The 27,574-nt window shown below is 41.4% G+C and overlaps 1 protein-coding gene across 13 annotated transcripts in view; it reads right to left on the reverse strand.

Annotated features, from left to right (window-relative positions):
* Positions 1 to 27,574, reverse strand: part of NAV2 (neuron navigator 2) — a 368,864-nt gene that overhangs the window by 84,647 nt on the left and 256,643 nt on the right. For all 13 annotated transcript variants that reach the window (XM_019293757.3, XM_010412648.4, XM_010412647.4 and 10 more), the window contains 4 exons: positions 16,188 to 17,289; positions 12,817 to 12,929; positions 9,343 to 9,451; positions 7,170 to 7,565 (listed from right to left, as the gene is read on the reverse strand). In XM_019293757.3, coding sequence (XP_019149302.2) covers positions 7,170 to 7,565; positions 9,343 to 9,451; positions 12,817 to 12,929; positions 16,188 to 17,289 — 1,720 coding nt within the window. The remainder of the gene's footprint in view (positions 1 to 7,169; positions 7,566 to 9,342; positions 9,452 to 12,816; positions 12,930 to 16,187; positions 17,290 to 27,574) is intronic.

The following is a 27,574-nucleotide window of genomic DNA, read 5'->3' on the forward strand; positions in this document are numbered from 1 at the left end:
TTCCTGCCTGACTTGAATCAGTATTTGATCAGTACCTGATGTCTCTAACCAAAGGGTTGAACACTAACTCTGTCTGCAAGCCTGTGGCTGGTTTAAATTCCATTATTGATCCCTGTGAATTTCAACAAGAACATTCAGGAACAGGATTAGGTCCTGAGCTTTCAGGTACGGACTCCTAATACAATGCCCAAATCCCTAATATTAGACTAAATGTTACAGTTCAGGTTCATAGAAGTGCAAACCTATTGCTCAATTCATAAAATTTAATTTATATTTAAGGTAGTCTATAATTTATGAATTAATAGGCTTTTACTAATAATCAGTAACCACTTACAATTAACAAACTAATGAATGAACTACAAATTGTTTTGCAGATGCTTAACTCAAACATGGAGTAAAACCTGAACAAATGACTTGCGGACTCAAAAATCCTTATCACTGCTGGAAAGGAGGAGATACCTGTTCCACTAACAGGTAAGACAGGAAAAATGAGATTATGCAAAACTTACTGAGTGTATATAAGTTTCACAGTTTATTTAGAGAAACCTCTCATGTGTAAATCACTAATAGCATGAATGATGCTGCTTATTCACACTGTTCAAACCAGTCTAGAAGCAAAACAAGTTCACCCCATTAACTACTTAATGCTCAGACCTTTTTCCATAGGGAAAAAAAAAAAAGAGAAATCTGCAGAAATAAGTGGCTTCTGTGAAATCAATACTTTTCTATCTGTAGATGTATTAAAGCTGCCTGGCACATAAGTCGTTCAGAAGCCATCAGATAACAATTTTCGGGCACTGCTGTTTGAGGTAAATTTTTTTCTGTCTTTTCAGCTTCAAGCAGCCTGCAGGCAAGGAATTCCAATGACAGTGTAGCCTGCTGCTCCTACACGTCCCCACATCCAGAACAACAACTTCTGACCGAGCTTTTGAAGAAACTGGTTTCCTGTGGAATGAGCAGTTTTAGATATTGGCAGTCAAAGAGAAGCTGTCAATATATAAAAGAATATTAGACTGAAAGGAAGTGCCTCTCACATGGCTGCACCCATTCCTGTTCCAGAGGAGAGTCTCCAGTGTATGATCCTCTTTCCAACACTCAGTCCATCTGTCAGCCAAGGGCACCTTAACCTCAAATTCACCTTCATGTCAAGGAGGAGGCTGGCTCCACCATTGCTTTTAAAACTCTTTTTTAAATCTTGTCAGCCAAGACAGACTGGGCTGGAGTCAGACTGGAAAACAGCTGAGAGGTCAGTCCTTTCAGGTGTGCAAATGTCAGTCTGGACCCCAAGGAAACACGGGTGGGAACTCATTACTGGAAAGAGGGCGACACTCACCCACCAAGCACCACCACCACCAGGCTGCTGGCCTGAAGCCAGCTGAAGGCCCACCAGAATCAGGCAGTTGTTCAGTGGGGCTCTGCTCATGCCAATCTTGATTTCAATGCCTAAATTCTTTCTCAGAGTTCATTTCAATGAAAATCATAGAACTAAGCTATAGAATAAGTGATCCATTTTTTATCATCCTTTTCAATTCTGTTCAGGAGAGGAATGACCTGTGACCAAACAGGATTAAGGAGCTTCTCAGCAGCATCAGCAGCAGAGGAAGAGTAACTCCACAGCGACTGTGGATTATTTCCTCATGCCCACTCTTTTCCTGCAGATGATCCACATCGACACAGTGTGAATGGCTGCATCTCCCTCTACTGGCTAGCCCTGGACTGGGTCCCTATTTTGTCCTTTATAAACTGTCCCTTCATTCAAATAACAACAACCTGTTGGCACTGATGCAGCAGTTCAAACACTGCTGAGGTGTTTATTACAGAAAAAAGCCCCAAATGGGATAACTGCTATTAAATGGTATTTTGGTAACTGTTAGCAATAGGTCAAGTGTGTAGAAGTAACCAAAAATACCAAACACCACAACTATTGCATTCATTTTATTGATTAACACTGCATATAACCTAACATGGGTACTTTACCATTATACTGAAAAAAAAGCTGATGTCTAAGGTTATAACTCATAGGCCTACGTTGTCTTCCTATGCTGAATCATACACTGCAAGAAAGGTTCTATGAGAGCGTGTTATCTGAGATATCACTTGATAAAACACTGTCTTATTGATGAAGCTGACACAAGAACTTATTGTCAGATATCAAATGATAAAACACTGTCTTACTGATGAAGCTGACACAAGAACTACTCCTGAAGTGAATGCAGTATTTAAGAATATTTAAAACAATATATGAAATTAATAGTATTGAAAATGCTTGTGCAATATCCTACTCATGTCTCCTGCAGAGAACTGTAAGTACAGTTCTTGGAATAAGAATGCTGTCTTTATTTAAACACTGCCAGATTTTTTTCTTTTCATTCTTACAGCACCAAGACTAGTGTCTATGACTTTAAATCCAAATTTAGTTTCAACCTTGTTTGATACAAAGGCAGAAGTCAATGTTTCCTTATCCCTTTTCATGAAAGTCAAACGTTTGACTTGCTTGCCCAACCCCTTCATTATTTGTGTTAATTTTCCATTTACCATATATAGATACCATTCTGCAATGTTGAAAAGATCAAATGTAGAAGTATTCTGCCATAGCAAGACAAAAGACAGTTCAAATAAACACTCTGCTCACACACAGAAGAAAAATAAAATAAACCTCCTAGTTAGCCTTAGTCATGTTGAAGTGCTAGAGCCATAAAAGGAATGCAGTTTCACCCATCCACTGTATTTAGATGAAACCTTATCACTAAAACCGTATCATTTAAAGAGCAGTGTCCAGTAAATGACTAATACACTGTAACTCAGAGCGTACAGAAAAAACAGAGTGGGAACAACTATGGAAAGAAATAGGTCAGAAAAGCCTATAGACAGAGCATTGACTCCATGCACAGGGCACACACGTGCTCACTCAGCCCAGGATGGGCTCAGCCACTCCTGATTTCCAGCCAGTCATGAGTTACCTGGAGCAGCAACCACTCCTGCTGCACACAGCTTAGAAAGAACGAGTTTCTCTCACCTACTGTTACCAATAACAAATTCTCATTAGCAAACTGCAGAGTCCTCCTCCTCCTCCTGTGAAACCTCGGCCCTAGTGAAGGTCTGTTACACCACCTATGACCCTGACATCTGAAGAAAATGCGTCACTGTCTGACCAGTAAATAGCACAAAACCAAGAAATGGAGCTGCCAGAATCCTACAAATACCAACACCACTTCAACATTCAGTGAAATCAGTCCTCAATTTCAGCTCTATTTTGCCTCCCAACAGATGTAATTTGTGAGCCTACTTCAGAACTCTATTTCAATGATGGTTTTGGTCCATGAAGGGCACAGTGCTTCTTGGGTGAGTTTGAGACTTGAGCAGAAGCAGGAGCAAAGCCTGATTCCCCAGTCCCGGGGAAAGTGGCCTGTTCTCCCTTTTAGCATGCTTCCTCCATGTTCCAAATTCAACTGCTTCCAGTGCTAGTAGAAAGATCCCCAGGGAGCATAAAGGTGTGAATAAACAAGAAGGAATCATAACCCCATGAGGACTGTGCATGCAAACACATTAAGAGGTTGTTTAAACAGACATGTGGAATGGGAATATATCACCAACAAATCATCAGATATGGGCAAGTTAATAAAATGGTAAAATGTATCCCCCCAACAATAACCACTGCACCTACGGGAGGTGGCGGCAAGGAGAATTTTAGCACAGTGCCCCTGACCAGTGTTGGAACACAGCTGGAACAGCCATGCTTCGGCAAAAAATGATTTTGACAAAGGTGTGTTTGCAGACCCAAAGCCACTTCCTGAGAAAACTTGTGACCAGTACTAATCAGTGTATCCACGCTGTTAATTCTGCACAGAAAGCCACACACTTAAGGTAATGAAAACAGGGACAGAGGATTAATTAAATGAAAATAATTACAAAAGGCACTTTTTTTTGACCAACAGCCCTGTTGCTGCATTCCAGTAAGAGATAAAAAGGAAATTAACTCCACATCTCATTAGAGAGAACTGGGGCTAAGGAGACAAAAAAAGGGTAGGAATGTGTGTGTTAGTAGCCAGAAAGAGACTGAAGTGGACAAAAACCTTCTGAACAAACACAAAAATCCGTGAGAATTAACATGCCCACCTGGGACAATCTTTGGGGTAGAAAGGTAAAACAACTCTGGGCTCTGAGGTGCCACTTTCCAACGAGGCTCTGAGCCTTCAGCTCAGCCAGTCACCAAAGTGAGTGGGCTGAGGGCTCACTCCCCACCTCACACAAATCCTACCCCTGTTGCTTCATCACTGGGTTATGTTTTAGACCTTGCAATAAGGCAACTTCTTACCTTTGATCCACCCCCTGGAAACTTGCTTAGTTTAAGAGCTGCTCTCTGTCCCTTTGGCAAAGATACTCTTCCTAAGCCTAAGAAAGCAATCCCAGTGTCTGCCAGAGCTCTGCTTGAGCAGACTCATTAGGGGAGGCCAAACGAAACTTCCCATGACCCAGTGTGTTTCAGAGAAAGCACCAGGATCACAGGGCTAAACTAGTTTTTCTTGGCTATTGGATTTATTTTGGCTGTAACAAATATTTTGGCTTCCTTCCCTATCAGTTTGCCAATGAAAACACAGATTCAAGGTTTTCAGACTCCAGGATTGTAGCAATTCTGAAAAATGACAAAGTGAAACACATACCAGCTAATAAAGAGCTATTCATGCTCTAAATACCCTCTTGTGCTGCTCTCCACATAGTGCAGCTCAGCTTCTGGAAATGTTGAGCCTGTTTGCCCTCCCATTGATCTTGGTGATTTGTTCTGCAGCAAGTCACACGGAGGCTTTCTTTACAAGCAACCTCTCTGATTTCTAAGCAGTTTATTATTCCTCTCCCACAAAAACACAGTGCCATCCTCTTTTTGTACTATTTGAACTAAACCGACATTGGGGAACGTAACTTATGGAACAGGCTGCCAAACATCTGTTCGCACTGGAGATGGCAACCCAGTGTCATTAGGCGTCACCAAAGGTGTCACCCTTATTTTTTTATCCTTCTCCATTAATATTGGAATGCTGTTATTGCAATTTAATACTGCAATATTCCCTTCTCAGGGAATCCACTCACATGATTACCCTGCACAGATTGCAACCCCAATGTTGTGGAGCTGCTTGCAGCAATGTTCCCTCCAATTGCTCAGCGGTACAGCAAGGAGAGGACCCCCAAACTGCCCATCTCCAAACCCTGTCCACAACCTGGAAATGGAGCTGGATCTCTCCAGCAATGGACTGACCTACAATACCAATTCAGTCCTTGGAACTTAGTCAATGACTCCAACGGTGCTATATAAAACGATAAACCAACTCACACTATTTAACAAAACAGACTTTTGTAGCTAAAAGCAAAAGATGTGGAAAAGAAAAAGATATTTGTACACACTTCTTGTCCTAAGGACCTTAAATTGAGATCTCATTTATCAGTATCTGGCTGTTACATGAGTAAAAACAGAAAAGTACCTGACTCTTTTAAAAACTAGTGGAAAAAAGGAGTCAGATACTGAGTTAAAGATCTCCCAACACTCAAGGCCAGGAGTTAGGTGGGGTGGAGTATATGACTCTTCTGCTATGTTAATCCTTCTTGGTATATAACTCACTGCTTTGGTGACAGGGGCACCAAGTGGCAAAACCATTTCATTACCCGGAATCTAAACACCACTCTTGTACTTTCAGACTATGGAGACCCCATTTTTTACATTGCAGGATGACCAGACACAGAAAACAAAATGATACACAGAGATGAGTGAAGGCACAGATTTCTCTGGCAATATCATTCATATATTCGACAGCTTTTCTATTCTTTCCTTTTCCTCAACCTGGAATCTGAATTTCATACACTAAGTAAAGATCTGCAAAGACTGGGGCTCCTCTATGAGAAGCAGAAGCCTGAGCTGACACAGTTCTGCCAGGGATAATTCTCAACTACCACTCAAGGTGTTTTATGGAAACCATGGTGCTACTTAGAATTTACTTTCCTCACTTCCAGACTAAAACTACAGCCACAAATTTGAATAGAATTCATAGTCCAGAGGAAAAGCAGTAACTGTTACTACAATAAACATTACAAAATCCAGGTGTAAGTTGATTTATTGAGGAAAACACAAGGCACTTTAGTGATTTGATGCATTATTAATGCAGCAACAGCTACTGGTGTTTTATCTGAAACAGAATTTTATACTGGTTTTTGCATCAGCTACTTTACTATAGGCTTCCCTAATGAAGCATTAAAAAGAAAGTGTCTGACTTTTCAAAAAGTGTGAAAATATCCAAATATTCATAACGGACAGAATTAATGGAGATTTCCAGATGGTGTAACTTCACTGGTTAAGTTAATGACAAAGCAGCAACTGGATTCCAGTAAGAGACACTACATCTTCCAAAAAAGCCAACACCACTAGAAATGTCACTAATAAAAAAAATTACAAGAAAGCAAGGGATTCAAGATGGCCAGAGAGGGCTGCCACAAAGAAAGAAAGAAAGAGGAAAAAAAAAAAAGTGCACCATTTAATTCTCAAAGATCAGTTTTCAGTTTTAACATCAATCCACCGCTAATGTACTTGAGCTAAGTAAAAATTACTGGTTTATAGCAGGAACTGCAAATAGACGAATTGAATACTGACTTTGGAGCAAAAAACAAATGCTTTTCCATTCAAGGGAGAGATAAAATGCTGATGTAAAACCTTGCTAATAATTGTCTATCACTTCATATTTCTGCACACTGACTTGTTCTTTACACCTTCTGTAGCATGAACAAGAAGTTTTACCTAACACAGAGAGGCAAACTCATTTCCTTCCAGTGAGCTGGCCCCTCACAGTTTTGCCTCAGACCGCAGAAGAGTTCAGCCAAGTACAGAACGTGCCTCACTCCCTCCATCTGCTGGGCACGAATGAATGTTGCAGCCACAATGAGCCTTGACTCAGGAAAACGTTTCATCACGTGCAAGGATCTCTTCCTATCTAGGGATATTTTCTTAACATGCACTTAAAACTTCAGTTTTGTTAAAATCCCTCTGTGATGATGCGCTGTCTCTCCAAAGGCTTATTAAAATGAGCAGAACATCTTTGGCGTTGGCTTTTTTCATTTCTCCAAGTAACCGTGGAAACACAGCGCCACAAACAGCACGGAAGGATCACGTGAGTGAGGCATTAACTCACCCGCTGGTGATGTCGTCAGCCCTGATGTTCTTGCCCAGCACGTCGCCGTCGCTCATGTAGCCGGTGGCGTCCATGGCGATGCCCTCGAGGTCGATGTCGTCGCCGGCCTTGTCGGCGATGTCCACGTGGCAGACGCTGCTGCCGCGCGTGGCCAGCTGCCGCCGCAGCGGCGCCGAGTACAGGTAGCGCCCGGCGCCCGGCTCGGCGCTGATGAAGCGGCTGGCGTTCCCGCGGGGAGGGTACCCGTTCCCCATGGACGGCGCGTCACCGGCCTGCAGCCGGGGGCTGGACTGGCCCAGTCGCCAGGACAGCGGCGTCGGCCGGCCCGTCAGGCTGAGGATGCTGCGGCCGCTGATCTCGGTGGTGACGTTGGTGTCAAACGTGGTCTCCAATGTGCTTGAAAGGAGAGATGCACTGCATCAAATGGGGCTCTTACATGGAATGCTGTGAGATTTCAGGTACTTCCGAGGCCCTGAACGCTCACCAAGTTACAGACTGTACAGAACAGCAATAGCAATTTACTGCTGTAACACTTGGGGAGATCCTTTCTTTTCATTTTTCAGGTCCTCCCCCATATTCCCAGAGACTCTTGCACCCAGGCCACCAGGTGCTCTATACACACATGAGAAGACTTAAGCAGGAACTTTTTAATGGATTATCCACAGTATCAAAGCGTAACTTTCTCATCTTCAAGCACATATAACTGCATTACACTGTGGCTTTGCCAGTCTAGGTGAGGGAGTGGGATAATAAGCTGACGAAAGGAAAACCTGCTGAAGTACTATTTTTCTGAGATATTTCCTTTTATTGTCTGCATTCATGAAAATTCTAACTCTGGAGATGTTTCCAGCACCAAGATGGAAGCTATTTCTACACCATGGAGAGGATTAAATGAAAAAAAGTAAGAAGAAGGACCAAAAAAAATTTTTTGTCAAAATATATTTTGCGTATTAACAAACCAATAATGAACTATGAATTGCTTTGAAGATGTTCAAACCCAAACCCAGAAAAAACAATAAATTACTCATATAACTCATAACTCGTGAGTTATGTATTTAAAAATATTGGTAAAATTTATATGTGGAACCCTAAAAATGGGACTACACCATGAGTTTTCAGGTGATGTGTACAGATTGCAAGACTACACCCTGAATACTCATAGCTGAGTTGCAGCTAATTTATTTGCAGCTAATCCATAGCTGCAGCTTCTCTTACCCACATGAACTCTTTTCCTTTCCTACTCAATTAAGTGCCACTTTTTTTTATTTACTGTGGATATTAGTAAAAATAAACAGCACTGTACCATTCTCAATATAATGTTACATGTAAACTGCAAAAACCTTTGTATCTCTGGTTATAATAATTAAACCATAAAGACCTCTTGCATTAATTGAAACTTGCAAAGAAAAATAGCTTTGGGAGTTCATCTTTGCAAGCTCTGCTTCAGTTTTAGACACAACGCCAAAACACAAAGTGCTCCCCCAGTAAACTCATTTAGGGCTGGGGTAGGTAAGGCCCCAAGCATTAGGTAGGACCCCAGTCTCATTAGGGTCTTAATAGCTTATTCTCCCTAACATCCTGTTCAACACTGCAAAGATCAAACTCACATAATGTTTAAATGTAGTAGCAATCTTTGTTTATTGACAGCATATTTTAAATATTGCTGAAGATTTCCAAATGCTGCTTTACAAAGAAAAAGCAGTTGCATACAGGGGACGACTAAAAATATTAGAAAAACTTGTTTGTCCAAAGTTTGGTCAGGAATTTAAGTGATGCACTTGATAATGTGGGTGAAGTACAGTTCACCTCTTATTTAAACAAAATATTACACATAGGGGGAGAGAGGTGTAATGCACTGAAGTTACTCAACAGTAAGAAGAAACATTTCAAACTGTAACTTATATTCAAACATCACCTCACACATTTAACAAGAAGTGATTATTCTTGACTTTTGAGTCAATACGCAACCCATCCCATCAATTCCTCATCATACATCTCAATAACCAGCAAACATTATTCAAATTCTGTGCATTAAAGACAAAAATGACAAGATCAGTATCTCCCATTGTCAGCGTTAATCATTTTTCTAAGGGTGCAAGCCAGCCAGATGTGAGAGATGTAAAGGAAGAGCACAGTGGTTTCCATTTCCATATAAACACAGTCGTGCCCTCACCTGTGGGTGACCTGGGTTCCCCGTAAACTGGACATGGTTTCCTCCAGGTTCTGCCGAAGGTCAGCGATGTTCTTCACCGTTCGCAACCGCCGAGTCTCCGGATCCTCTCCTACAGGGAAAATAAGCCCTGAGTAAGGACCAGGCAGGAAATAGCACAGAACTGAGCTGTCACCTATGTCTGAATCTGACTCTAATGCATTTTTTCACTGACTTTCTAAGCTGGTTAGGATTGAGATTCCATTCCCCTCAGCAGGCACCTGCTGTCATCACATCCGGACTGAAACGAGCTCTGCAGGGTTACCTTCACTGCACAGGCTGCCTTTGAGATGCTGCTGTATTGTCATTTCCCACATGACCCAGTTTAAATTCTGGTTAACTTTCAACCTCATTAGAATATACACTCCATTAATACTACCCTTTCCATCTCATGTATTGACATAATTAACATTAACCTGACACAGGCAATTTCTCCAATGCTGTATTTTGACTACATCTTCTTTGTCCTGTTTCACACAGATCTCATTCTACAGTAACAGCTTCCCATAAATTAAACTCTGTTGATGGGGTGCTCCATGCTGAGTGATGTTTCAGGTAAAATAACAAGAGGTTTTGCTTGTCAACATCACAACACAGTTACTGTTCCTAAAATATGCTACATGACACAAAGTTGGGGGGTGACTTAGTTTTCATGGCATCTAGAAATCCTGTTCTTTAAATACTTTGTTCTAAAACACATTCATGTCCTGCTCTTTTAAAGTAGAGTTTATGTACACAAAAAGAAGTCTTCCTACTGCCTCAGCATAATTTCATTTTACCAAATTAATAATTTAATTAGTGCATCAGCATAATTTATTTACATGCTCTCAGCTGTCAATTCAGAAACACTTTGGTTGCTACCTCAGCTGAGCTTTATGGAGTTAAACCCTCTAAGTGGCTGAAGAGAAGTGAATTTCTAGTAGTGCCAGCGTATTCTTTGTAAGCTGAAAGCTGGAACAGAAAACCTCCAAAAAACTGTCACAAAGCTTCTGTTGGGCACAGAAGGAAATAATTTCATTCTAAAGGGTTTACAACTCACTACTAAAGAAAATACTACAGTAAATGTAAAACTTTTCACATTTTGTATCAGCCTTCTCTGTAGAAGTGATGTGTTCTTGAACTGCCAGGATGCTGGTCACCCACACGATTGCACGTTTAGATGGATATCTATATATTACACACACCAGAAGTGTGAAAAACCAGATAAAAAAGCTGTTGCTGGAACTTTCTACAGTCTCTGCTTTAAATTTCATGTTTCGAAAAGGTGCCGGGTTGGTGGCACAGAAAAACCCACTCACACACTGTTGCCTACAAAGCAGCAGTGGTACAAACTACTGACCCAAGTGCTTCGTTCCCATGCTAGCATTTTTCTTTCAATCAGTCTCTACTCTCTGGGAAATCATCTCCCTGAGTTACAATTCACTTAAGCCAGAGGGTCAAACAATTATGGTCTGGCTGGACTGGAAACATCCACCTAACAAGAATGATTACTTTAGCCAGAGGGTCTCTGGGACAGAAAACATTTTCTATACTCATGGATCTACAAATTTTTGCAGTAAAAACCATAAAATATTTATAAGCCTTTAGCTTAACAAAGGTCACAGTGCTCTTTTACAGATCATTTCTCTCATCGATGTGAAGGCAAATGGTAGGTAACTTCTTGGGAAAACACACAGGAGACAAACTAGTTTCTACTGAGATCGCTCTTCTGCCTAAATTGATACCAAATTCTCACTTAAATGACATTCCACTGCTTAAACTCTAAGTATACTTAATAGACAGATATTGGATGGTTAGCCCCTAGAGCTTAATTCTGAGATCACTTAGCTCCTCATGAGCAGGCAGCATCCTTAAACAATTCTGCTTCCATTTTCCCCTACCTATGCTCTCTTTTGTTTTATATGTGCTTTTAAATTAACAGCATCAATGGCTGCTATGCAGGGAGAGAAGATATCTGTGCCTTATTTATTCTAATTCATTTGGGCTGAGGGACTATTTTGTTTAGTTTGTTCTGTTTCCCCCAAGGCCCCTTTATGGATGCTGCTGTCGGGTCTGGCTGTGCACAGCTGGGGTTTGCATCTCCCTTGTTTGAGGCTGTCAGCTGTCTTCCGCCTTTGGATCCCAAAACTTTCATATTCTAGTTGAGTAATAGTTTGTATTTACATAACATCTGTCATTAAAAACTGAAGACCTTTTGTGATCCAGAAACACTTCTCAGTCTGCAGGCTGAAATACATCCAGCCCAGACAATATGATGATTAAGAGGTAATGCTGGAAAAGTTTAAGCAGCTGGACACTGTTTCCTACTTGGAACTCTCATATTTAAATATAAGCCCAAAAATGTTCTCAAGGATTTTATCCCTTGTGCCTTTTATTTGCCTTTTAAGTACTTAATCCACCTATATATAACTTGAACACACAGATATGCTCACTTAGGCATTCCTGCAGCCCTTTTCCTCACCAGTGACTCTGCCTCTAACCTTTGCCATCAGCACACAGGTGAAAAGGCAGCACTGACAGAATATGCAATGCAGTATGGAATTAATCTCACTGTGACACTTTTAGCCACATCACTTCTCCAAGGAGGGCATTTGGTTTCAAACCCCACATGAAACTGGGGGACACCAAGACTAAGTAGATGAAAAAAACTGAGATATTCTACAGATGAGGTATCCTGCAATAGCACACAGTAAGCAAAGTCATAGATATTGCTGAAATGGGGACAGGAGGAGATCAAACTGTGACTTTAAAAACACATTTTAGATCACATTAGTAGTATCTAATAGATTCTAACAGAATATGGTTGATGAAAATCACTGTTATACTGATAAGCTTAAATTTTTTTGCTAACTAGCATATACTTCTTACAGTAGCAGGAATTCCAGATAAATATATGAGGTACTTTCTAATTTAGACTGCTCATATTCTAGCTACAACCAGTTTCAGCTTCTGTGTGCTGGACACAGTAAAGTGTAGTTGGATTGTGGTGCCTTATTGCTGCAAAGGCTTTTTCTCAAATTGATCAGATGCATGTGAGTGATACTGAGATTCCTCCAAACCAAAACATCAAGGAAATGAACACAATCTCTTCCATAAGCTCCAAAACAAAGTTTTTAAAAGAAAACAAAAAATATTAAATGCCTGGGAATTCTTAGGATCTTTATAATAGTTTAATCCTAAAAAATGCTGCATGTCTCCTAGAAAAACATTAAGTAGGCAGAATTCCTAATGATTTCAAGAAATTTGGGGAGCACACCACTGTGCTGAACTTAAGCATCTAGAGTTCAAATCATTAACACCTGGTTTTCATTGCAGTGAAAAGAGCTGAAAGAAATATAGTTATTAAGAACTAAAGCATCAGGAATAAAACCAACTTTCTCTAGCCTGTTCTCATTTAACCAGACCACAGCCAGTAACGGGTCATGCTGAAAGACATACCTGAGAGGTCCTCGAGGGCAGGCTGGGCAGTTTTGACATAGAGAGCAGAATCCATGCTGACCCCTCCTGTGCTGGCCTCGGCTGTCACGTTCCCTTCATTGTCTGTCTGAGATCTGGAAGGCAAAACAACACAAAGATGTGCAGCCACTCTCCATCCAAAGTATCTCAAGTACAACAACAAGGCGAGTGCACCTGCCATCAGCCACTCTGTCCCACTCTCCAGAACAGACCAGCAGACTGATTTTACATAATTCATTAGTCCCATGTTGAATTACATCCTAGAAATGGAAACAAGCACTCAGCTGTAAAAAATAAAAAATTCATAGTTGAAGATAGGCTTCACAGCTCATCAGACGGGGTCTTAAGACACTTGGATTTCCAGATGTATTTTAATTATCGATAACATCAATTGTTGTGGCTAATCTGATCCTCTCCAATAAAGTCTGTATTGCACAAAGATAAAGCAGGTAGCATGTGATGGCATGTTACACTCCTGCTAGGTTCCCTTCAACATCACTTGTATTTTAAAAGAAATGACTGGGCAAAACCAACTTCAAATTCCAATTTATTGTCTGGTATTACGGCTGCCAGGTAATGAAAGGTGATGTGCGGATCTACTGCCAGATTTGAGTAAGATATTGGGAATCATTTCACTTTACTAATTGTGCTGTGTTTTGCTCATAGAGCCACACCAACAAGCAGCTGGAAGTTCTCCTGCCCCAAAGGTAAGTGCTGTAAAAAAGTGAAGACACAGTGGGGAATTGTTATTGCAATACTCTTAATTTCACTTGACCCTTGTAGCAGGATGCTCTGCCTGGAGTGGGGGTGAAACAACTGGAACAGTGCCCTGTTTACAGAGCTGTCTGTGGTGAAAGGAGAAGGGGTCTCTTGCTGCTTTTGGTGTTGAATAATGCTGAAACCAGCCTGACCCATCAGTCCCAAATCCCAGCCTCCTGACAGAGAGGTGAAGATGTGGCAGACCTGGTAAAGTACCTGATAAAGGAACCAACAGTGATACCACTGAGAAGTAAAGATGCTGAGCTGACACAGCTGGCCAGGAGACACATGACTCACACTCCATCCTATAAAATCCCAATCCCACTGTTTAGCAGCAAGGTCTTCTAACACACCCCTCCTTGGAGTGCGTGCAGGGACTCCTCCCTTGAGTGGGGACATCCTGCAGGGTGAGCAAAAGGGATCTGCCCATGGCCATTGGTATGGACGAGTAACATCATCCTCTACTGAATAATTGCTTTTGCTAACTTTAATATAATTCCTTTGATATTGCTTCAAAAATAGTGCATTATACTGTACTAGTAATCACAGCTGCCTTTACTGTGTAGTAAATAATTCTGATTGAGAACTTTTAGTCTAATCATTGTCAAAGTAAATCACTTATTTTTATATAAATATATCCGGTTTGTCATCCTTAATCCTACAGGACAGTTGAGTTACATGAAGTTTAATTACACCTGTATAATCTTTTAGACATGAACAAAATTGACCAAGTCTGGGGTTAAGCCTGGATCCAGCTGTATTCAGACTCCTTTCTGAGAAGGAGTTTAGAAAGCAAGGGGGTCCTTTCTGCACCTCCTGACTCAACGGGAGGGCTTCTCTAATAAACTTTGTCTGAAGCTCCCATTCTGCCCATGACAACACTATACAAAACACAGAATAATTTCTTATGTCTTTTGCTTTAAAAAAAACCCATCAAACCCAAACAAAAAGTCTACAGGCAGCTGAAAAATACAGATTAAACAAACCTTAACTGACATCAGAAAAAACCTGAGCCTTCTACTGCAATGCACTAACAAGTGCATTTTGCAGATTCAAATAATGTCTGGATAGTAAATATAATAATGTGTTATGTGTGCCTTGCAAACCATTATGATCTGACTTTTCTCTCCTTTTAAAGCTAACATGATCACAGAGTTTGGCCTTTTTTCCCTCCAATGCTGAAAAGTAAACACTGTTTTTCAATTTTCCAGCTGCCAACAGGTAGTTTCATTCCTGGTTTTGGTAAAAGGTCAAATAAATACTGTGTAGAGTTTATCAGTATGTTTAGATTATAGAAAATGTATGGATTGCATCTGCTTTTACACTTTACAGGATGGTATCTGTGTTCAGACAAAGATCAATACCAGCAATGAGAGGACATTGTAGTTATCTGATAAACTAAACAACCCATCTCCAAAAATTCTGTTTCCCAGGTCCCCTGGCATTTTACTCTACAGGGGAGAATTCTCAAAGGGGCCAGAAGACTCAAGGGTTGCTCTTCCCATTCTGCATTCCTACACAGGCCTTTGGCACCCCTCTCCTTCAGGTTCATTCCACTGACATTCATTCTTATTAAAAAATGTGACCAACCACTTTTTATGCTACGTCTGCCAAGAGGTCCAAGGCAAAAATGTGTACAGTAGAGCTGAAAAAACTAGGGGACAGGGCAACAAAGATGACCAAAGATCATGAACAGGATCTCCACAAGTAAAAACTAAAGAGGCTAGGGTACCTTAGCCTAGAAAAGACACATCTTAAGGAAGGGAAGGGGGTGATAAAGGTCTTTCAGATCATGAGCAGCAAGCAGATGATGCAGACAGAGCAAACACCTGCATCCTCTTCCTGCGAAAGAGCTAAGCAATGTCAAAAAAACCTCAAGAGATGGCTGTCCAAACCAAAAATCCCACCCTCTGAGAAACTTCTTGTGTCCCAGTCATGCTGTGTCCTTAGGAATCTCTGCTACTGATTTCCCTCTTGTTACATTTCCCTCTGTACCCTCTACTGCCATTGTCAAACAGAAGGTGCTTCAAACAGAAAATGGACTAGAGAGAGGTTAGCTGTCACTTCATTTGGCTGCTCTTTTGCTTATCTCAGGGTTAACACATACAACACCACAGACTTGTTGTCTGGCCTTACTTAAACTAAGGGATTTTTATTTTAATAATTTTTTTTTTTTAATTTTCAATTCCTGCTTAGAATGAGGCAGCTCCACCACTGTCAGGCACAATGAAGAGTGCGTCTTGGTGTTGCTACAACTTTCAAAGCTATGATGCGCAAAACAAACCTGATACGTGTTCCTGTACCCTTTGGAAGAGCAGCATCTGGTCAAGAAGGTGTTCAGCCATCTTTCCTGCTAGCAGGGTCAGATACAACAATAATTCCCCCTCCTGTCTATCATAACTTCTCATACACCTTAGTCTGACAGCCTTCACCATCAGTTTTGTGAAAACGCACAAATTGCCTACACTCTTAAAGCAAGAAACTTCTCCGTGATGAGGCATTTACCTTGCTGCTTCACTCCCCTGGAAGAGTGTCCACAATGACCCTTCTGGGCGCCCCGTTCCCCACAGCCCCTGGCAAGGTGTGTCCCGTACCTGTACATGAAGGGCGCGACGGTGGCGGTGTTGGGGTGGCTGTATTGCTGCTGGGGATGAGGTAGCTGCACACTCACGGTGTTGCTCCCCGTGGTGTGGGTCGTCACCGCGGGCCCGTTCACGGCCTGGCTGCTGCTGCTGCTGTGGAGGCCCCCGACGCCCTTCCCTTCGGAGGAGGCCAGGCTGGAGGAGGAGCTGGAATGACGGCTGTCCAGCTGGGACTTCTGATGCGACAGCCCCGAGCCGGCTTTCCCGCCACGGCTCCTCTCGCCTTCCTTTGCAGGAACAGGGGCACTTGAGGATTTCCCTGTGGTGTTTTTCATTCCTGGTTTTGGTATTCCACTGTGCGAAGGGGCAGAGGCCTCCTTCTTGGCACTGCTCAGCTTCCCTCCTTTAGGGATAAAGCTTGCGATCTTGGAGGACTTTTTTGGCATCTCTGTTGTTGCTGTTAATGCTGTCTGTTCTTCTTTAGGTTCCTCCTTCAGGTCCAGCTTCTCGGTGATGGATGTTCTCTTTGTAATGTCTTTACTTTTATCCTTTTCTTTCTCTTTTTGTTTCTCTTTCTCCTTCTCATTACCCTTTGGAGAACTTTTCTTATTAGTCAGTGCGCGGCTGAAAGTCCTTTGTGCAATTCCCTTGAGTGCAATTTTGGGGCTGCTGGACATCGATCCTGGGTTGTTCACATTCTGATTGGTGGCATCGATTTCTTCACTCTCCTCGAAGCTGAGAAGCGTCTCCAGCTTTTCACAGCTGTTGTCCCGAGACCCCGGGCACTCCAGCGTTGTCCCTCCTGCTTTGGAACCTCCTTTGCTGTTGAAGAGTTTTAGTTTTTCCAGCATGGATTTCTGACCGTTGGGAGCTGTTTTGGCAATTTCCGAGGGTGGCTTTGGAGGTTCCACTGCTGGCTGCTTTACGGATAACATGGAAGACGTCGCTGTGTGCTTGGCACTGAGGGACTTGCTGCGCCAAGGTTTAATAGCAGAGCTGGGCTGAGGGATGGCTGAGGAGTTATTGCAAGGAACAGCACTGCCGCAGCTTTGAACTGAGGATGAGACATTTTCATTCATTCCTGTGGGCTGGGAGGCTGTGCTGTCTGCAGGCTCTGGAAAAAAAACACAGAAAACAACCCAAAAAAACAACACAGTAGTACCTGGTATTAGAGTTACTATGAGATTCTTTCTGTAATGAAACATCAAGAATTGCACACTGATAACATAAAAAAGACACATCAGTATTTTCAAAATCAGTGAAACTTAGAAAAAACAAAAACCAGTTTTATTTTCCTACCCAGCAGAACAGCAACAAGCTCCTAGTGTATAATTTACATTTACTTGCTGTTTCAAGAAAAAGAAGGAAGAAAAAGAATCTCTTCCAATTCAAACCAAAATGTGTTCTGCAATGTGTTCTCCCTTATTAAGTCCACAATACTTTTTCATTAGCAAAAACACAGCACTATTTTATAACTAAGGGTTCCCTCTGCTCTTGGCAAAATACTTGCTGTCCAAGTTCAATTCTTAGAAAAACCTCAAACATATTTAAAAATGCAGGAGTAAGGAAAAAAGTAAAACTAAAGTCCTTTCATTTATGGGGGGTGGGGGTGGTGAGATCTTCACATGCAAAGATAGAAGAAAACTCCATGTTCAAAAATAAAACCAATTGCATTCTTTTGTAAAGAACTTAAATTAAGTACCACCAATTATCCTAATCCAGCTGTGAGAGAAACTTGTGGCAGTATCTGTACAGCCCTCCCCCTGCAGAGAAAATGAATCTTTTATTTAGTTAGTTCCTCCTAATGTTATTTGTTCTTGTTAAGAAATTAGTTCCGAGCTTAAAGAGAGCTTGAAAAATCACACTCACCTACCAGTGGCCACTTCTCCTCTGAATCAGTTTCTCTTTGCAGAGTTTCCCTTCTGGAGATGTTACTCTCTCAATTATCACAAATATGTTTTCTGTTAAACTGCTCATGTTTCCAATTAAATTTTGTCATCTGTGTCTGTTCGCCTGCCCAGCAGCCTGCTGGGGATTAACGGCTCTTACCTATATTTCCCTGCTCTCTAGCACTAAAGTAAACTGTGTACAGAGCTGCATTTTTTTAATTCAAAAATCAACAGCAGTGGAGAGCGTGCGTTCTCGGCAGCAGGAGCAGCCCTGTGAATCCAGCCCTGTAAATCACGAGCTGCTGCAGCCACACAGGGACTGTTTTACTTCACTTTCAGTTGCTCAGTGAAGATACGGCTCTGTTAACCTCCCTCCTCTGATCCAAACCAGATCTACTGAAGATTTAAGTCACATACATCTTCTTGACTTAGCACAGAATTGGGTTTCTAAGAGTATTAGAGACTCCTTAATAATAAACTCAGCCATCTCACATGGTTATGGACGAAGTGGAATAGCAGGAACTAATGATACTTTTAAAAATATTACTGAAGTCAGAAGGTTTCCAGGGCTCTTAAACAGTAACTATTAGACTGGCCGGTTTTGCTAGTCTTTTTCCTACAGCAAAGTAGCCACATGGAGCTGGAAGGAATCAGGAGCTGGATTACAGACACAGACAGGAATCACGCTGCTTTTAAGCTTGTGCCAGCCTGCTCACTTCCAGGGCATTACTCCTGTTTCACTCTAGTACAGAAGGAAAATCAAGCCACCAAATATCCCAAACAGTGATGCCACCTTGCCCTCTTGCTGCTCTGCTCAAGCCTGCTGAATTCAACCCAATGTTTTAAGGAGGACCAGTGAAATAATGGCATAGGAATCACAGAATCATTAAGGCTGGAAAAGACAACCAAGATCAAGTCCAAGCATTAACACCGGACTGCCAAGCCCACCACTTGACCACATCCCTAAGCATCACACCTACACTTTTTTTGAGCACTTCCAGGGATTCCACCACTGTGGAAAGAGTCCCAGTGACTCCCAGTGCAAACAGCAGCAGTGACCTATCACAGTGCCCTGACACAGACACAGAGAGGAAGAAAGGTGATAACTTCTTCAGAAGCTGCCAGCAATGCTCCTCCCTCTGCTTTCAAAACCTGCACCACTGCTCTTTCTTTCATGCCTCTTACCGTACACCGCTGCTTTGTTTTTGTTTTCATTTCCTGAAGTCCTCCTTCTCATCACAGTCCACTTCCCATCCCCACACTGCACCAGGCTCCTTTTGCACACTCAGAACAAGTAAGCCTTTGTCTCAGCCTGTCTTCCACAGAAGACATCCAGCAATGGACTGAAAGCTTCATGAAAATCCCAATTGTGCACAATGTACAGTTAATTTGTATAGATTATTTTTAAAAATAGTAATAGCCCATCTCAATATTGAGATATCGTTATAGGAACTGGAGATTGACAGTACTTTCAACACTAAATTCTTAATCCACACGTCTTCTGGTATCATCACGCTAAACAAATCTCAGCACAAAGCACAGCCATGCCCAGAAATCATCAGAGCTGTCTGAGATTCATGAACATGCCTAGGATGGATTTACAACCAGGTTCCGGGAGGCACCCAGTGTACTGATCAATATGGGCAGGGAAGCCTTCACTTGCTCAGAGAAAATGGACTGGTAGGAGACAAAATGAAAATGACCAGTACTGGTTGTATCTACAAAGTAGAAGGGCTGGTTGTACACCCTGTTAGCACAACATATGCAGGCACAAAAACTCAGCTCGGGGTCTGAGCATGCAGACAAACTGAGCAGATTTAGAAAAGAAATCTGCCTTCTCAAACAGGTTCTTCACAACAGTTTGAGAACAATACAGGCAACGTGTGCGTGGTATGAACAAAGCCAGCCTGCATCCCCCAGCACTCAGAACCTACACAAAGTCACTCACCTGAGACAAGAGGGACTTGAGACACAGGTCCATAACCTGACACTGAGCTGGCTGTTAGGTCACTGCACAGCAGCAGAGGCCACCACATCAAAACAGGGCTCTGACCAGCTCTACAACATTCTCTGGGAAGTGAATGGAAGAGGTTGGTTGATTTGGGACCTCAACTAACGGCCCAGATGAGTGCTCCAGTTAACAGACCTCTGGGGAAAGACTCTTAGCTTGGATCAAGTGAAACGGCTTGTTTTCCAAATCCCAAAGCATTGCTCAGAATTTATTTCCCACCAAAATCCAGAACTTTTCAATTTCTCCTTTTCCTTTTTTACTGTTTTCAGGAAATCTATTTATTTATTTATTTATTTATTTATTCTGTTTGGTCACTGACTAAAATATGTTTTTTTCCAGTTTATTTGTTTATAAACACAACGTTCTCTTTGTCCCAACGCCCCCACATACACCCTCCTGTCTGGAAGTGAATTTTGCTTCCATTGCCAGTGGCGTAGGATGAGTACAGTGCAGCTCCATTTACAGACACGTCAGAGAAACCAGAATTAGGACAATACTTTGACTGTAACGTTAAAAAGATATAATATTTTGCAACAGGAATGTAATTTTCAGAGTGTCAACTTAAAATCTTCCACAAAGTGAACTCTGTGAATTCTGGATGCTACGCACCTGAACTGAATGAAAAATATTCACAAAGCCTACAGTTAAGCAGCAACACGTTGGGAAAGGAAAGAAGGTACTTTCTTACACAACTGCAGTGGATTTTGATTTGTACTTGGGTCAAATACAGTGAAACTGGGCACTGAACATCCTCAAGTGATTTGTTATATTGCACCATGCACAGTTAGTGTAAGAAATAAAAGGTTCACCCTAAAACACTCTCATGAAAAATTGCTCCAGCTTAAGAAAACTTCAGTTTTTCAGATTCTCTGTTTCCTCCTTATGAACAAGTGCTGGCTCTTTTACTCCTCTGGCCAAGTTTGGTAAGCAAAAGGAGTTCTGCTGCCAGAATGCAGCTTCAAATGCTGGGCTTCCTAATGAAGCAGCAACATCAATTCGTGAACACATCAGCATGCAAAGGGGAAAGTTTTATTCAGCATAGCATAGACCCTTCTTTCATGAAAAGGGGAGTAGGTTTCATGCATTCAATTAATAAGCTTATTATTTTCCATGTGTTCCTTTGTGAGGGAGATATTTTCTTTCTTCAGCAACCTGCATTAACTAAAACTGACTATAAAAGAAATGTTTTCAAACCCAAGCTACAGTCTACAATAAATAATGATCACTTTCCTCTTTTCAAAGTCAAATCTTGGCCTGAAATCTATTTTGTTCCTAGTGTTCCTGTTAAAAAAGATGTTGGTGGTCCAGTTCCAATGCCAATACACACTGTAGCATGGGTAAATCTGATTTCAGCTGCTCCTGCAAAGACTGAACTGCATCTGCAAACCCACCCGTTTGTGAAGAAGGAAAAAAAAGAATCTGAAGGCTTATGATTTAATTCTTCCACAGAAGTCTTTGAGAGCTTATGTTATAATAAGGTCAGGAGAAAATTTATGCAATTTCCCATCATTTGTCATGTTCACTCTAAGTAAGTGGACTTTGATTTGCTATAACTGAAAACTTTCAAAAGCCATCATTATAAGCATGAAAGGCAACACACAGACAAAGGATGTTCTCATAGTTACTCTCCTTAGAAGGGTCAAGAACTTAACAGCATTTTTACCCATTTTTGAATGAACAAGCTGTTATTTTTTATTTCACAGCTATGGGAAAAATAAGTTCTTATGACAAGAAATATCTTTTAGTCCAGCCCATAGATTAGATAAGAGATTTAAAAGCAAATCCACAACCAGATTCTAATTTAGGAAATAAAAGCAGCTCTGCTCTATGACATTACAGTGTCAGAACTGCAGAAACCACTGTGGCAGTTTCATCATTTCCCATCTAGAAAAATAAATGGTAAATCTTGACCCTTCCCATCCACCCACCAGAAGACTCTCCTTCAAAGCACTATACATAAAGTCCTACAGAGAAAAACTTTTTAGCTGAGCTGTTCTCTTCTTCAATAATCATTTATCAAACCCTGTAAGCATGGAAATGTCTGCGTTCCTGCCAGGAGCAGACTATAAAAATCACAAACTTTCCATAACCCAAAGCACGAGCAGGTAGAGCAGAACACTCCCAGCAAGAGTGACCTGGCACACAGTCCCTCTTCAAAATAAGCACCATTTTTGTGGCCCACAGAAATTTCCATTTCAATTCCAACGCTGATGACCAGGGAGAACTACAGCTGGCAGGAAGGGACTGGCTGAGCTACCAGCTTGGGGTGGGCATGACCTCTACCCACAGGATGGCTGAAGCTTTCTGTTCTCTCTTCTCTTCTGGATCACAAAAAACCAACAAAAATAATTTTTTTAAAGCAGAGATTGCCAGATAGGGAAATTCTGTACAACCTGAGAAAAGCCTGAATAGGGAACATTTTGCTTTGCTGAGGACAAAACCTCAGAATCATAGTTGGAACCATAGCTGGAAGAGACCTTAAAGATCATCTCCCTGCCAAGGACAGGGACACCTTCCACTAGACCAGGTTGCTCAGGACCCTTTCTAACTGAGCAGAATTGTTCCCTTCAACTTCTGCCCACTGATTTTCCCTTTAACGGCGATTAAATTTACTGTAACACAACACAAAAATTACCTTTACTCCGTGATATTTTTCTTCCCTTCCATTGTATCTACTTCTTCAACCCCAGTGTTGTAAACTCTGCAATTTCTACAGCAGTTCCATGCATTCACAGAAACATGTTCTACCTCTGAAAACCCGCACCAAAGCCCGTGGATACGTCAGAAACTCAACTTCCACGTTTCTGTAAAGCTGCCTTCATTCACACAGAGCTCCAGCACATGGAACAACAGTTCTGCTGTTGGCTGGTTCACTTAGCCAAGACTCATCATTTTTTGCTGAGGTGAGGGGAAATAAAACTGGAACACAGGCAGCCCCTTTTCTCATTGTCTCACCATAACCAACTAAGACATTTGAATTCCTTGTTGTTTTTGTTTAGTTACTGTAAAATTCAAAATGCTGTCAACATGAATGCCTAAGAAAGGTTGGAGGGACCTCTATTGACCACATACGAGTTAGATGATCATAAAAATAATGAAACCAAGTTTACTGTGCCATTCAAAACAAGTTGCACTCTCCATTTAATACTAGACAAATACCATTCTTGTTCATTCTTCTCCATTTCCTTCTCACTATTTGTACAATCTAATCCCCCAAGACTTCTCATAACAGACTTATTCAAAAGCATTAATGAATTCCAGGCAGGAAGCTGTTGTGGAGTCTTTCATCAGATTTTACACTTAGCTGGAGTGGACAATATGTACAGTTAGCAGCCTTGGTCTGACACATTTCTCCTGCAGGTTATATGAAATAGGGACTATGAAAATCAGTAGTCTGAGAATTGCAGTCAGGAAATATTGTCCGTTCATACCAACACCAACTGGCAGACACATATTACAATTTATGGCGGGCTCTTCTTCCTTTCAGTTCTCTGCTGCCGGTCACAGATTCTTCAGATAGATTTGGTTATGGATGAGGAACAGGCAAAAGGCTCAGCAGAGAAGCCACAAATGGAAGGGCTCAGGGAGGCTGAATGAGGGTCCTACCCAAGGAGAAGGGGCTTCTCCAGATGTGGTAGAAACATGCTGGCACTTAGGGAAGTCTGGGATGTACACCACTGCTCTTTGCTTTCCCATGATTTAATAGTTAACCTTCGTTTCCATGGCTGTTTTTCTGGCACACTTCACCCAGCAATAAATTTAGGAGGAACTGTAAATATTTATTTTAAAAGGAAACATGTAGGCACTGCAAAGCCCGTGAAATGCTGGACCAGCTCTTCAGCTGGTATAAATTAACATGGTTCCACCACCTCCAACACAGCTATGCAGATGTACACTGGGCAAGAAGCTGCTTCTCAAGGTCAAATTTGACTTCAAAGCTCAGGATTTTTATCCTCATGAACTGTACTATTAAGAACATGTCACTGGCTAATATTTTTAGGGGTTTTTTTCCTAAAACTTTATTTAAATACACTTTTGGCTTGTTTTATATATTTCTAAAGCTTACACCAACTCTGTCAAAGTCCTGTGGTCTTGTAAAGCTCCACTTCAGCCATGATTAAGCCTTCAGACAGCCTTTTTGTAGGTAGAAGAGGACACATTTTTAAATGCCAGATTCATCCAGCTGAACAGTTGTAAAATTAGGCACAAATATGATTCACTGCATACTCATATCTTGTCCTATAAACATGCCATGCTGCTTGCTATTTCCTGACAGTCTTTAAGCTGTTTGATGGGCACACACCCAACATAAATATGTCACTGAGGATTTACTAAGATGAGCCAATCTTTCAAAAGTGTATTTGATTAGAAAAGTGAAAGGGTGCAAACAATACCCCAGGATATACGAGTATCTCAGCTGGCCAGAGATGAGTATTTTGTTTGACACTAATGACTCTCATAAGGGTCATCTCCTGACACAAGGCAGGAGCCTTATGTCTGAGGAATTTCTCTGCACTAATACATCTGGTAAATTGGAGAAATAAACTTGAGTCAGTAAGATTTCACTCACTGAAGAGGTGTGTGCTGAGGAAGGAGAGACTGAATGCCTAAATTTAAAAGGTCAAACCACCAGCTATGCAACTGCACCGCAGCAAAAGAAGTTGCAGCAGGATGCAGCTGCACACTTCACAGTGTGGCACTAAGGGAAAACAAACGTCACTCAGAAATGCTTTAGGAGTATCATATATGGAATCAGAGGTTTGTAGAATCATAGAAAAGAAGACAAAGAACTTCACTACTCCCTCCTGCTCAGCAGAAAAGTAAGGCATCAGGTGGAGTGCTGTGTCCAGCTCCAGCAGCCCTCTGAAAGAGACTCACAGACTGGAAAGGGGCCAGTAGAGACCATCAAGACATAAAAGAGATTTATCACATTAAAGAGATTTATTGCAAGGAACCTATAAGAAAAAGGATGGAGCAGTAAAGATTGCTTAGTCTAGAAGAGAAAAGGCTGAAGGAGACATTTCAGGCCTTTAAATATATGAAGACTGTTACAAACAGGACAGAGATCAAGGAAGAGCAAAAATATGACTTATTTTTAGCCACAGAGAATGGCTTTGTATGTATATTTTTAATAGCTGCTTTTAAGACCAAATGGACACTGGAAGTGATACAGTGTAAGAGATGGTCAAGTCCCTGTCATGAGACATTTCAGAACAGACTTGTGAACGCCCCTCAGGTGTAGGCGTTTTCTGCATAGGTACAGTTGATTTTCCTTCAGAGCTGGAGCACAGACTCCCCATGTTATTCACAAATGCAATTCTGCAAATACTTAGTGTGAGCTGCAAACTTGTTTAAATTTTAAACACAGTTCTTTAAACAGAGTTAAAACCAGGAGCCATATCTGCTCTGCAAAGCTATGACTCAACACAAGAAAGTACCAGGTTCCCCAGCATATCTTTCAGATTACCTCATGGTCCTTCCTTTCTCTCTTCTTGTTTTTCCTCTTGCAACACCAAATTTGTGATCACTGCACTGTATTCAAGGCAAAACAAACCACCCTGAACATTTGGTGAATACCTTCAATGTATATTATATTTAGAACACTGGACAGGGCTACTCCAGCATCTACTTTTGGTAGTGCACACAGCAGAACAACAGAAAACACCAACTACTCTGATAATGGATTTATTGAGACAAATTCTGTAAATTTATTTTACATCTGTCTGATTTACAGGGAAAACCCTTGGTCAATAAAACCAGAGCATCTCTTGAATGCCAGCACAGAGGAGCACAGAGGCAGCATCTTAAACACTAAGCAGAATATGATGCTTGCTTCATGTCTGACCTAAATGAAACACTAGTACACTTTTACAGAGTGGGATGACTGAAATTTAAGTAATTATCACATTTTCATGCTGTTGAGACAATCACATTTATTTCCCAGTGAAAATCTGAAAGTGTGGGCAAACTGGTTTCATATTTTATGGGCTTGTGCCTCTTTAAAAAAATATAAAATCTTTTCCACTTGTGCAATCCTTTTAATCTTAGTGAATTTTGCACAGTCTTATTGAGTCATCATTTCAAAAGCAAATGTTAGATTCATTCAACATTAGATCCATTTCTTAAGAAATTATTAGATTCATTTCTAAAGAAAGAGAAACCTAAAAATAATACTAAACCCAAGATGGATATGGAACAGGAGTGAAAGGAACTGTTTCAAAAAGTCGAAGAAAGGAAATTTTTTCTAAGCCTATAAGAGCACAATTTTCAGTCATGAAGAAAGTTATAGCTACCCAAAATTTTTAAATACATAACTAAATATTATTTAACTTACTGTTATCTGTTGCATGAGCCAACTGTTCCACTCTGTAAAATCACTTCCCAGCTTTCTGACATCCATATACTGTTCATCCATAAGCACAGGGATCTTTCAATCTCAGGAACTCTACTTATTTTTGCTAGTCTCCAGTGAATTGTTAAGAACTTTTCTGCTGGTCCTGGTTTCCAAAACTTTCCTCTCTCCACCTCTCGCCCCAGCCTTCCCAGCAGCCTCGCAGAGCTGGGCCCAGCACCAGTCCACTGGCACAGTTAAAAACAGGTTCAGTGATGACCTGGCAGTTCGTACCAAAAGGGTCAGTGCCTTTTCAGTGTCAACTTTAGCGCAAGAGAGTCCTCAGCTGGAAATCCTCAGCTTGTAGAGAACATGGGTTGAGACACGAGGCTTAATATTTCACATTTATGTTCCACCCGTGTGCTGCTGGATCCTGCAGGGAATCACTCAGCAGGCAGCACTGTAAAAACTAACTCTTGAGGGTTTGTATGAACTCTCTCTTCCACAAGACACCAAGCACCTGAACACTTCAGGACTAGCCAGTCTTTGATTAGTAAAAGATGTAATTCAAAATGTAAGATTTACTGTAACAACATGTAATAACAGAATCACGGGACAGTAGAATGGTTTGGGTTGGAAGGGACCTGAAAGATCATCCAGTTCCAATCCCCTGCCATGGGCAGGGACACCTTCCACTACACCAGTTTGCTCCAAGCCCCATCCAGCCTAGCCCTGATCACTTCCAGGTATGGGGCAGCCACAAGTAAACCTGTGCCAGGGTCTCACCGCCCGCACAGTAAAAAATTTCTTCCTAATATCTAATCTAAACCCACGCTCTGTCAGTTTAAAGTCACATCCTGTCACAAGCTGCCCTTGTCAAAGAGCCCTTTGTAAAAAGAGTCTGTTCAGCCATCCCAGTGACCTTTTGCCAGCACTAGGTCAGCTGGCTCCATGCCACAGGGATTGCATCCAGCATCCCAGCTCCCTGCTGCTACTGTCCTGATAACTATCCCTGCACCTGAAGCCATAAAAAGCCTTCTCTTTCCTATTCAGGCTGAATACTACTATAAATGGGTAGAAGAAAATTTTAAATGCTCTAAGACAAATTTCTATCGTGCTTTTTAAGTCTCAGAGCTCTTTTTTCACCACTTTTGGGTTTTTTTAGTTC

The sequence above is a fragment of the Corvus cornix genome, chromosome 5, assembly GCF_000738735.6.
Source record: "Corvus cornix cornix isolate S_Up_H32 chromosome 5, ASM73873v5, whole genome shotgun sequence".
NCBI lineage: Eukaryota > Metazoa > Chordata > Aves > Passeriformes > Corvidae > Corvus > Corvus cornix.